At 33.5% G+C, this 12,824-nt stretch overlaps 1 protein-coding gene across 1 annotated transcript; it reads right to left on the bottom strand.

The window, feature by feature from the left end:
- Positions 1–212: 212 nt before the first annotated feature.
- Positions 213–1,806, bottom strand: LOC139862857 (F-box protein At5g07610-like). The gene has a single exon (XM_071851489.1). It carries the CDS (start codon positions 1,639–1,641, stop codon positions 397–399), a length of 1,245 nt encoding a protein of 414 aa, XP_071707590.1. The 5' UTR covers positions 1,642–1,806; the 3' UTR covers positions 213–396.
- Positions 1,807–12,824: the final 11,018 nt, after the last annotated feature.

Genomic DNA, 12,824 nt, shown 5'->3' with positions numbered 1-12,824 from the left:
CAAACACCAAAACAGGGAAACCAAAGAAGCCATATAATGCCAACACTTTCGGTGCTACAGACGATAGAAACCTGTAACACCAATACTCACTATAAGGATTTAATATGTTGAATAATGAGGGTGCCATCAATATCAAGTTTGCATCTTAGGTGTGTCAAGGGTGTCACATGGAGTAATCTATGGATGAAGAAACTAGAAACCAATATCACACAAGCATAACAACGATTTAACAAAAATCCACAAAAGACTAGACCATTAACTATCTATAAGTTCACAATTTGACTAGCCAAGTAAACCAAAGTTAACAAGAAAGCTCTATCTTTAACAGACACATAACAAACAACAATCACAAAAGAGAAAAGATGTAGTATTGTACTGATAACTACCACATTTCCATTACGGATAAGCAAGCGACTCGTAAAACATAAAGGTTCCCGGCCACCTGCCTAGTTTTGAATAGCCATCATCTGCAACAGAAAACCTTGACAGTTCAGGTGCGTTAAATTTACAAAGCACCTGATACGTATACAACTCAAAATTGTATCTCAGAACCTTTCCCGGTACTTCCATCACTAAAAACGAGTCTTTTTCATTTTCTCCCAAAACAATACAATGTATCAAAAACTTCTTACTCAAACTAGGCTGCAAGAATCTTGATTCAGTCGTAACCACTTGCTCAATATCAATTTGGTACATAATTGACCACCCGGAATAGTCCTTACTCATTTCATAAACGTGAAACATCGTGCTTAACGGAGGAAATATATCGATAAACATCAGACAATCACGAGACTCAACTAAAGGATAACAATGCTTCTTACAATTCCATCCATTACGTACAACAGGTAAACGTATGTCATTCATATGATCCTCATTCATCTTTAGATAAACAAGAGACCCTTTTTTATTAATCCAATGAACCGCATCGTTCCAATATACCCCACACATAAACTCAGTATCAATCTGATTCGCAAAAGGCTTTCCACATTTCCTCCAACTCTTACTTTTCGACGAATATATCTCAATTTCGTACAAGTTATCACTTAAAACCCCCCGAACACAAACAACCTCATAGTAATGTGACTTCAACGGATCATAAACTAATGTCATACCACGCGGACGTCTTTGAATCCCATCACTACCTTCGAGTTTCGGAAGGCATTCAAATCGATTAATTGTTGGATTATAAACATAATACCTTGAATCATACACGATTTCTTTACTAACATTACAATAATACTCACTCAAACTATGACATAGCATTAAGCCCTTACTAGACTGCAAAATTATTAACTCTAAATCATTGAAACTAACTTTCTTAAACGGAGGTTTAATTTTATTTTCGATATCGAACGAAACAAAATCATAATCGAAAACAGAACGATTAACAGGAGAAGTACGAACACGTTGAAGAAACAAACCGCATGGAGGATTAGGGTTAGGGTTTCGACGTAAAGCGAAACTGTGATCTGAAATTAAGGAACGCCAATCTTTTGATACACATTTTGAACGAAGAAGTGATCGAATTGGTAATCGGAGTAAAATTTCGATCAAAACGTCCTCGTTCGATGCTAAATCGGTTACACAATTTTGATCGATTTGTCGTTTTAATTTACGAAGATGTTTTATGTTCGTTTTCATTGTTACCTCAGCTTTGTAATTGGATCACGTTCCGGCGATGCAATTACTGTAAATGTTAACTCCGGCGATCGGTTGTTATTAGTTGCGATTCGAATTGTGATTGCATGTGTAGAAATCGAGTGAGAAAAAGAGAAGGAAAAAAAAGAGGGCTTTTCAAGGAAGAGATGAAATGTTCAAGTTTTAACAAAATTAAAATGGGTTAGGATTTTACTAGAACCTAGTTAGATAGTTACAAGTTACAACGCATTCAGTCAGTATACATGAAATGAAACTATATAAAGTGCAAAGTGAACGTGGTTTGGCAATGTCAGTTTCTGACCTTTTTTAACCGTTGTGTCACTTTTTTGTATTAAATATTAGGTTGGGCGATGTGATAAAATCTGATTGGGAATGGGGTGAGAAAAAATAAATTAATTATTAATTAAATTATTAAAATTCATTCATTGGTTAAAAAGAAAACTCACGGCTCAACAAAATCCGTCACCATGGTGACTAACGGATCTGACGCCCAAGGACTAACGCTGCACTATTTTCGTCAGATTTTGCCAACTAAGACTGACCTTGCAAACTAACGTTGGGTTCCCATACATCAGGACTCTTTCGACGTTTCACAAAAGCCACTGCTTTACGTTCAGCTAGCACTAAAAAGGCTACTCCCAGTAGAAGTGGTAAAATTATTCCAAGTATTTCAGTTGGCACTCCTATGTACATTTTCTATTTTCTATTCACTCATGATCTAGCCTAGTAGACCCGATCATGATATTTCACTCATGATCTGGTCTGGTCGACCCAATCATTGGATGGGACCTTTTCTCGAAAAAGAAAGGAGATTCTATTTCTTCTTCCAAACCAATCTTAGATATGGTCTTAAAGTTACTATCAATTTTACTACGACGATTATTCAAATTCACGATATTATGAAACGCGTTAAGAACCGTTTGATAAGTCGTCGTTAATAAAAAAAAAATTTAATCATTGAAAAGATTAAAACTGTGAAAAGTATGATTTTATTTTTTAATTTTTCTTACGACAACGCTTAAAAATATTGTTAATGAGTATAAAAGTATTGTATAATAAGATAACCGTAATTTAAAAGTCAACGTGTAACCGTTGTATAGTACACTTTATGCACGTTAATAGCTAGTTTTAGAGTTTGAAAATGCATATCTAAAATCGAAGTACATACATAATAAACCGTGTAACTTTTCATACACTTTCATATGATAAACTCACTTGAAAATGCGGTTATATATATATATATATATATATATATATATATATATATATATATATATATATATATATAAGAACTCTAAGTCAAGCGTACACAGAGTAAACCTATGAAACAGAAGCAACCACCGCCAAACCCATTGGAACTTGTAAAAGAATCTTCCAAACAACGCCCGAACAAAAAGACCTCAACCACATGACATACAAAAAATGAAGCAAAAGACCCCATGAAAAATTCTCGACTGGTAAAGAGATTTTGTTGCTGGAAAAAACAAAAAGTGTAGGAGGGTCCCCTGAAAAACATGCCCTTAAGCCCACGAACAACTGCATCGAGAAACAACTAAATCAAAATGAAAAATTTACAAGCTAGGGAGAGGTTACAGATCCAAGAAGCAGCGACATAGGTAAGTCATGTACCAGCTGCAATGACGCTGGACATTGCTGGATCACGCCAGAAAAAGTCAAAACATAGTAATCGGAGGTAAAAGGGTGACAGGAGAGTGTGAAGAATCAAGAAATTTGTCGCGAGAAAAACCCAACCTTGAACAGCCGACGACCAAAACTTTATTAGTAAAGAACGAATATCCGACGACAAACAAAGAACCCAACACCACACTCCTTTCAAAGGCACTAAGAGACTCATATTTGAGCCCAAAATCTAAGAAAAAATGGCAGTCACGTGAAGGAACAAGCACAAAAAAAATGAGAAAACTGACCGGTAAATAAAAAGAGTAGATAATCACGCTGACAAACATACTACCACGGATCTTAAAAATACAAAATCCAAGCCTAAGGAAGATGATAGCTAATGTAACATCCCGCATTTTTCCGTTAAAATTATTTTAACGCCCGTCTTTTTATTTTATTAATATCTTTCGTATCTAGATTCGTATCCTCCGTTAGTTAATGTTCTTAATATTTCCGTTATTGGATTTTAACATCTCCCATTTACTCTCGCGTATTTAAATTAATTCGTTCGGTTAATTCACGCACCCGCTTTGAAACTTGAGGGACTAAACTTGCCAAGAGACCAAACTCTTGACTAGGTCAACTAGTCAACCATGAACTCTCATCCATTCATTCACCTCCTCCTCTCTTTCAATACTTCAACTTTTTCTCTCAAACACCAATTCAAAGATTCGTCATCCATTTCCAATCTAGCAATCAAACATCAAAACAAATTACATATTTGAAATCCTTGCATCTTCCTCTTCAATTCCATACCGATTTCATCAAGTTTGGGTAACTTTTTAAAAACACTTGATTCTTTATTCTTGATGTTTTTAACTTATAAAAGCGTTAATTAGTGTCTATAGCTCAAGTCTAACATGAATATATGATTTATATGTTCGATCTCGTTATTTTGAGTAACTAACATGTAACACCGGCCATTTTTTTTTTAAACACAGCGGAAGACTATTATATTAAAATCACAACATTAATTACATCACAGCAGAAATCTACATAATTAAGTTTAAGTTTACAAGACAGTGTTACTTATTACAAAATACATGTTACAAAAGTCCACATCAGAGTTCACACGTCAAACATGTCTTCAACACTAGCACCCGTCCAAACTAGCAGTACCTAAACCTGCAAGGGTGGAAATGTGGGGGATTAGCATAATGCTAAGTGAATGGAATCTATCTAACAGATATCGCATAAGCACCACACATGCGAACAATATCACTAACATGCTAACAACTAACTAGCATACAACATAAAGACAATATGAGGATCGGCGGCTTGTACGAGCACACGACTCCTAGTTGATCGAGCTAGAGTCTACAGATAGTCCTTACTACACGATTCACAGCATAGTTACCTGGACGCAGGGGATGCGTCATTCAATACTATACTCCACAATCGGTAGTCCTTGGACCCAACCTCCTCAGGCCCGGTTAACCTCACACGAACTCTAACCTCCTCAGGCCCGGTTACGAGTCCCCAACCTCCTCAGGCCCGGCTGGTGCCAAACACTGTGCGCACATAATATCACATAATTACAGTAAACATGTAATAAACTCACTAGCATGGCAACCAATATCTAAACATGGCAACAACATAATATCAAAGCATGGTAATAGAAAAAATCATAGTAGCATGACATGCTACTTAAACTCTATCCGGAGATAGACCCACTCACCAATTACCATCTACAGCTCAGTTATCTTACTTTTGAGCTTCTTCCTTGTTCTTATCACCTGAGAACAACACAAATGAAGTCAATATACATATCTCAATCAATATTATAACCAAATCATACTATAAACTAGGTCATAACATCATTTCACAAGTCCACAACATAACTCCATCCACTATTGTCAAACAAGTACGTGGAAAACGGGACACGCACGCCAAAACCTATTTTTCTGCCCCAAAAACAGTTTGATCCATCTTCTTAAAAGGTAATCATTGAAAAATAATCTTCAATACGATTCCAACGATATTTGATTCATTAAAAACGGAGTTACGGTTTGAAAGTTATGACCAAAACAAATTTCTCAAAATGCTGAAAAGACACACTACCCAACTCGGTAGTGTGTGTCATAGTGATGTCGTAGCGTGGGGGTACGAAATAGTTTATATTTTTACTAGGAAATACTATTAAATATGCTACAATTTTACACAAGTTTTAATTATTTATTTACAAATGGGATATACCTAAACCTTGCTACAACACTATAGGCAGTGTACCTAATCGTAGAGTAGTATAGTTTTTAGTAAGTCCGGTTCGTTCCACAGGGAGCTGGCTTATTTCACACTATATTTTAAACAATTATATTCGTACAAAATATATTATATTAATAATATATAAAAGGGGGTTTTACCGTTTAATGACCGGTTTGTCGATTTTTTATTTTAAGCGAAGCGTAAAGTAAATGACGATATTTAACTAACAATATAAAATAAATAACAATAATTAAAATGAAAATAAATAAAAGTACGAGGAAAAATGAAATAAAATATATTATGCTTATTTAAACTTCCGTAATCATGATGTTTGACGTGTTGATTTTAGTTTTATGCCCATGGGTTAATTGTCCTTTGTCCTGGATTATTTAATATGTCCGTCTGGTTTTTGTCCATAACAGTCCATCGGTCATAAATTTAAAGTGCGAGTGTCCTCGTCAAATTATCCTTATACCCGAAGTTAAATATTCCAACTAATTGGGGACTTAAACTGTAACAAGGTTTTAATACTTTGTTTAATAATTACACCAGGATATCGACTGCGTGTAACCCAAGGTTTTAATACTTTGTTATCAATTATGCCAAGTGTCCTTGTACATAATTTCACCCCTATTTTAATAATTCCATAGACTATTAATCCATTCCCGTATCCGGTTAAATGAACGATTATTCGTACATATAAATATCCCGCTCATCGTGTCCGATCGAGTGTATGTGGTTATTTATAGGTACGTCCAATTATAAATCTTTATATTAAAATTAACAAACTATCATTTAGTTAAACAAATATAAAGCCCATTAATAGCCCATAGTCTAATTTCCACAAGTGTCGTTCTTTTGTCCAAACCCCAATTATGGTATAAAGCCCAATTACCTCGTCTTTAATATTTAGTCCAACATCATGATTACTTTGGCTCAAATAAGCATAATAATAACTTAAGTACGAGATATTAATTTAAAAAGGAGAACATAACTTACATTGAGTATTTATCGCGTAGTGTTACACGGACAGAATTTCGACTTCAAAAACCCGTAAAAATAACTTTTACATAACCCGAACTAATCTAATATAAAACTACCCTATACTATATATATTATATATTTATTTATTTATTTATTTATTACAGAGTATTATTATTATTATTTATTTATTATATATAAACTCGGCAGAATGCATGGCCTTTTATAGGCGTTTTGATTTCCGACAGCTCCGCGAGTCGTGGAGTTTTTGGCCTTCAAACTCCGCGAGTCGTGGAGTTTGAAAATCCAGCTCAGGATCCTTTGTCTCATAGCTTGTCGACATGATTATATATATATATATATATTTATAATATATAAATAATTTATATATTATATTTTATTCTTATGCATAGTTGACTCATAATTTTTGGTCCATTGCTTCGGGCGTTGATAGTTGACTCATGTCCCGGTTCCGGATTTTCGAACGTCCTTGCGTACAATTTAATATCTTGTACTTTGCGTTTTGTAACTTGTACTCTTGCCATTTTTAGACTTTTTCATCAATAAATTGAACCTTTTGAATTGTATCTTGAATATTTGAGCTTTTTGGACGTTTGTGTCTTCAAATCTTCGTTTTCGCCTTTTGTCTTCGCACTTATTTATTTAAACAATTACAATGAAAATATAATACAATTACATATGAAAACCTATTATTTAGGAGGGATATTGCTATGAAATATATGTTCCTTTTTAGCCTTATCAAACATCCCCACACTTGAGCGTTGCTTGTCCTCAAGCAATACAGAACTTGAAATAAAAACATACATGAATCACTTTTTTATTCATCACACTTTGTACATCAGTGATTTTGATATGGTAGTATAAACAATGATAGTAACGATAGAACCATGGTTAAAGGTGGGTGTGTCATCCACAGTTGCCTCGGGTTTAGGTCAACGACACTTGTAATCAAATAGCCGATTTACTTTCGGTTTCCAAAGCAAAGTGCACATTTGAAAGGCGGTTTACAGTCCCACATGACTATGAAAATGTAGATCCTTAAGGAAATTGGATCTTTATGAAAACATTTGATCTTTTTGAAAATTTAATCTAGCTTTTACCCTAGATAAGTTTTCCGGAATAACCCTTCACCGGTGTTGCAAAATATTTTTGTGAGTTTTGTGGGTTTCAGATTTGAAAATTTTAGCTCAAAACTTATGGTTTTGTGTCACCCACTTGCTAACCTTGTATTAGGAAAGCAACACGTCCAGTATACTTGCTCCGTATATTACCTTTCGGTAAACTACCGTCCAGTTGTAAAGGAAAGCGATGAACAAGCAACTGTTAAGGCAATGTCCCGTGACATGCTTTTGATTATGGTCTATAAACGTGTCGGATGCTAGTACTATCCTTTGTAGGAGCAATAGTAAAGATCATCCTATGATTTTTCGGTCTGGCACAAGGTCCTATCTCCGACCATGCTATGCAACCACCGTTCTTACGGTTGACACCCGATTTGGTTCAGGTGACCTAATGAATTCCAGGTGAATTCCTAGGATTCTACATTCAATGGTAATGAACGCATCGAAAATGATTTTTCAGAAAACAAATCGGTTTGTAATTTGATCAAAATATTTTCTCGTTCAAGTTCGAGTTTAGATATCATTGAATTCCATGAGTTTGTAATTCTCAATCTTTAAGGTCAATCTCAAGGATTGAGTAATATCAGGATTAAAAGCTGATTTTTAATCTTTAAGGAGATTATCCTTTCTGGGGGTCTGATTCATTAGTCTTATCAAGCTAATTTGCACGGCGCCCTCCCCATTTTACGAGATAGATCCTCTCATGGTTAGGATAAGTCTGACCACATGGCGACCCTGTTTGATGCTGAGGTCCGTGGATTTCCTGCTGATTTTAGAGATGACTTTTCTAGATTTTTCGTCAACCTACAGCTGGTCTGGACGACAACTTCTTGACCTAAATCAAGAAGCGCGTGTCTTTTTCGGAAGACTTTACTTCCTTTTAATGATGGAATTGATTCATCGTGTAGATCCATCTTTTCTTTTCTTTCATCGGGTAAAATAGTTAATTTAGTCCAAAACAAAAGCACCTGCAATAAACTTTACAGAAACATGTGCTAGATAGTTTTTAATTGAATAACTAGGTACATTCTCCCCACACTTGGCTTTTTTCATGCGTCTTTTTATATCTTAAATAAATAAATTCAAGCGTTTTAGTTGTTTCTCAATTTATATCCTTTTCGAGGTAACGATAATTTCGGTATTAACACCTAGTTTTCATCGTTCATAAATATGTATAAACATGATTTTGAATTCATTTAGTTGAAATTTTTTTAAAATTTTCACAAAATTTAGAAAATAAGTCAAGAATAGACCCGAGAGAATTTATAACCCTTCTCCACACTTGAGATCATGCAATGCCCTCATTTGCATGAAATCAGACTATAATTATAAATTCATGAGGGTGATTAGTGTAGAAAAGTGATTGAAAATACCCAGTTTGTAATTTCAAAGCTCGTTGAATGATAGATGGCGCGCCTCATCGTCATTCCTTTTTGTTTTATCACACATGTTTTTCTTCAAAAATGGTTGCTTTTCTGAACTGTTTGCTAATATTTGAAAATGCGTCTTTTACCCTTACTTATTATGCATTTTTATTAACGAGTTATGCACTAACCCGAACCCCTAATTTAACGTTAAGTGGGGTTAGACTTCCCCACACTTAGCTGACGACATGTAAAGCCGGTAGAATAAGTTCCACGAATTAGAATAGTGAGCCAGTTATTTACATCTCGGGTGGTGTATAATATATCAATGGGTTTAAAGTTTAGACTCTCCCGATCGTCACTACTTAATTCTTTTTTAAGTGTAGCTTTTAGTAAATGGATATGTCTCTTTTCTGGTTCTTGGTCAAATGGATCAATATACACCGACATATATATTATAGGGTGGACAATTCCTAACATTTCCTTCCTTTTATTCTCGGGATCAAAGTTTTCACCTCTATTACCCAATTGGGTGAAATCTGAGGTGTCATTATCTATTACAGTTCGTAGTTCATCTTCGATAGATGACTCATCTATTGAGAATATTGGGTTGGAAGGTTGTGGAATGGTGAATTTTGGAATCGAAGTAGATTCTTCTTCATTAACGGTACTTATCGGTCCCACTATTTTAGTCTTGGGGGTAAAATTTTCAACGTTATCGTTTTTTCAAGAGTACCAATTTGTCACCCTTACTTCTTCTTCATTCATAGATGGATCGATGATTTCGTCGGTAGAGGCTAATGTGTCGATATGTTGTGAAATTGGTAAAACTGAATAAAAAGTATCATCGGGATAGTTGGTGATTTCGGAGCTCTCGAATTCATCAAAATTCGATGATATGAGATTTTCTTGCACACGACTCCTCAGATCAACAGGTGTGTAATCTGATAGAGTTTCAGCTTGCCTATTTACAAACTCTCTCATTTGTTCATTTTGAGTATCAAGTTCTTCGAGTTTGATTTTCATATTGTCTAATAAATTTTTAGACACGTAATTTTCTGCGTCTACTGGTTGTTGAGTTTGGAAATATTCTTGGGAATAATCCTAATTTGAATTGTATTCTTCATAATCATTCCATTCAGGTTCCGTGGGTACGTAATTTTCCATAGGAACGTAATAATAACATTCCCATGTTGAGTGATAATCTCCACAGATTTCACAACCAGTTATTGTTTCGTCATTCGTGATCCAAGATTGACCGAACGAATTGTCATCAACACCCGTTTGAGAGTATTGATTTAATTGATTTTGGATATCAAAAAGATTTTCCATAGCCTTGTTTTCAAAATTTTCCATTTTATTGCGATGGCCAAATTTTAGATACAATGTGGTGCATTTACTAATTATCCTATTAGTTATAAAAATAGAAAAACTTATATAAGTTGTCCAATTAATAGACTTTTCTGCTTTTGCCCACGTTTCGAATAGCCAATAGATGCAGCAGGGAGCCAGAACCCTTTAAATCGGAAGCTCACAACTCAGCCACTAACAAATCCAACTATTACTACGAAGCAGAAAATTGTCAACGTCCATTAATTTAACCACTTAAATAATTTTTCTTTCTGTTTGAGATATTAGATAAGAAATAGAGAAAATTTCTAAGTCCTAATAACTAAAGCGTCGAGAAATAAGAAAGAAAAAGATTGCGTCGGAAAAGGTCGAAAAATAAAAATGTCGAAAAATAATAGGCGTCGAAAAATAAAAATAAGAAAGTAGCACGTCGAAACTTAAAAAGGAATTAAAAACTAAGAATTAAAAGTTGCGTCTAAAAATATTAAAGCTTAAAAGAAAAACTATATCCCAAATGGTAATAACTTAAAAAGGTACTAAAATATAAAAAACGGCGTCGCAAAATTTTAAAGCACCTAAATCTTAGTCTAAAGAAAAAGCACTTAAGGGATTTTACGGCAAAGCCTAAGAATCTATACATATAAAATAACTACGGAAAAACTAATTTTAAAACTAATTGCGAACGAAAAATATACAAAATATTACAATTACACTAAATAAAAGGATACAAATTATAAAAAGTGATAAAATTACTTATTTTTATAAAAAAAATATTATTTTTATATTTTATAAAAGTATTAATTTTTTATATATTAAAACTAAATATAATTAATTATAACTAATTAATTTAAAAACTTAAACTAAATAATAATAATAATAAAGTAATTAGGGTTAAATAATAATAATAATTAATAATACCCCGTAATTAATGCTTTTTAGGGTTTCTTTGTGGCCTGACAGGGCGGCTCCGCGAGTCGTGGAGTTTTAAGCCTGCAAACTCCGCGAGTCGTGGAGTTTGAAAAACGTTTTTTTTTTTTAAATTTTATATTGTTTTTCTAAAAATATATATAAATATATTTATACAAAAATAAATTAAAAATATAGCGTTTCGCCGATTTCCCCGGCAGCGGCGCCAAAAACTTGATGTCGTAGCGTGGGGGTACGAAATAGTTTATATTTTTACTAGGAAATACTATTAAATATGCTACAATTTTACACAAGTTTTAATTATTTATTTACAAATGGGATATACCTAAACCTTGCTACAACACTATAGGCAGTGTACCTAATCGTAGAGTAGTATAGTTTTTAGTAAGTCCGGTTCGTTCCACAGGGAGTTGGCTTATTTCACACTATATTTTAAACAATTATATTCGTACAAAATATATTATATTAATAATATATAAAAGGGGGTTTTACCGTTTAATGACCGGTTTGTCGATTTTTTATTTTAAGCGAAGCGTAAAGTAAATGACGATATTTAACTAACAATATAAAATAAATAACAATAATTAAAATGACAATAAATAAAAGTACGAGGAAAAATGAAATAAAATATATTATGCTTATTTAAACTTCCGTAATCATGATGTTTGACGTGTTGATTTTAGTTTTATGCCCATGAGTTAATTGTCCTTTGTCCTGGATTATTTAATATGTCCGTCTGGTTTTTGTTCATAACAGTCCATTGGTCATAAATTTAAAGTGCGAGTGTCCTCGTCAAATTATCCTTATACCCGAAGTTAAATATTCCAACTAATTGGGGACTTAAACTGTAACAAGGTTTTAATACTTTGTTTAATAATTACACCAGGATATCGACTGCGTGTAACCCAAGGTTTTAATACTTTTTTATCAATTATGCCAAGTGTCCTTGTACATAATTTCACCCCTGTTTTAATAATTCCATAGACTATTAATCCATTCCCGTATCCGGTTAAATGAACGATTATTCGTACATATAAATATCCCGCCCATCGTGTCCGATCGAGTGTATGTGGTTATTTATAGGTACGTCCAATTGTAAATATTTATATTAAAATTAACAAACTATCATTTAGTTAAACAAATATAAAGCCCATTAATAGCCCATAGTCTAATTTCCACAAGTGTCGTTCTTTTGTCCAAACCCCAATTATGGTATAAAGCCCAATTACCCCGTCTTTAATATTTAGTCCAACATCATGATTACTTTGGCTCAAATAAGCATAATAATAACTTAAGTACGAGATATTAATTTAAAAAGGAGAACATAACTTACATTGAGTATTTATCGCGTAGTGTTACACGGACAGAATTTCGACTTCAAAAACCCGTAAAAATAACTTTTACATAACCCGAACTAATCTAATATAAAACTACCCTATACTATATATATTATATATTTATTTATTTATTTATTTATTACAGAGTATTATTATTATTATTTATTTATTATATATAA

This window comes from Rutidosis leptorrhynchoides, chromosome 8 (genome assembly GCF_046630445.1).
Source record: "Rutidosis leptorrhynchoides isolate AG116_Rl617_1_P2 chromosome 8, CSIRO_AGI_Rlap_v1, whole genome shotgun sequence".
Taxonomy (NCBI): domain Eukaryota; kingdom Viridiplantae; phylum Streptophyta; class Magnoliopsida; order Asterales; family Asteraceae; genus Rutidosis; species Rutidosis leptorrhynchoides.
This window is presented reverse-complemented; position numbering and strand designations above follow the sequence as displayed.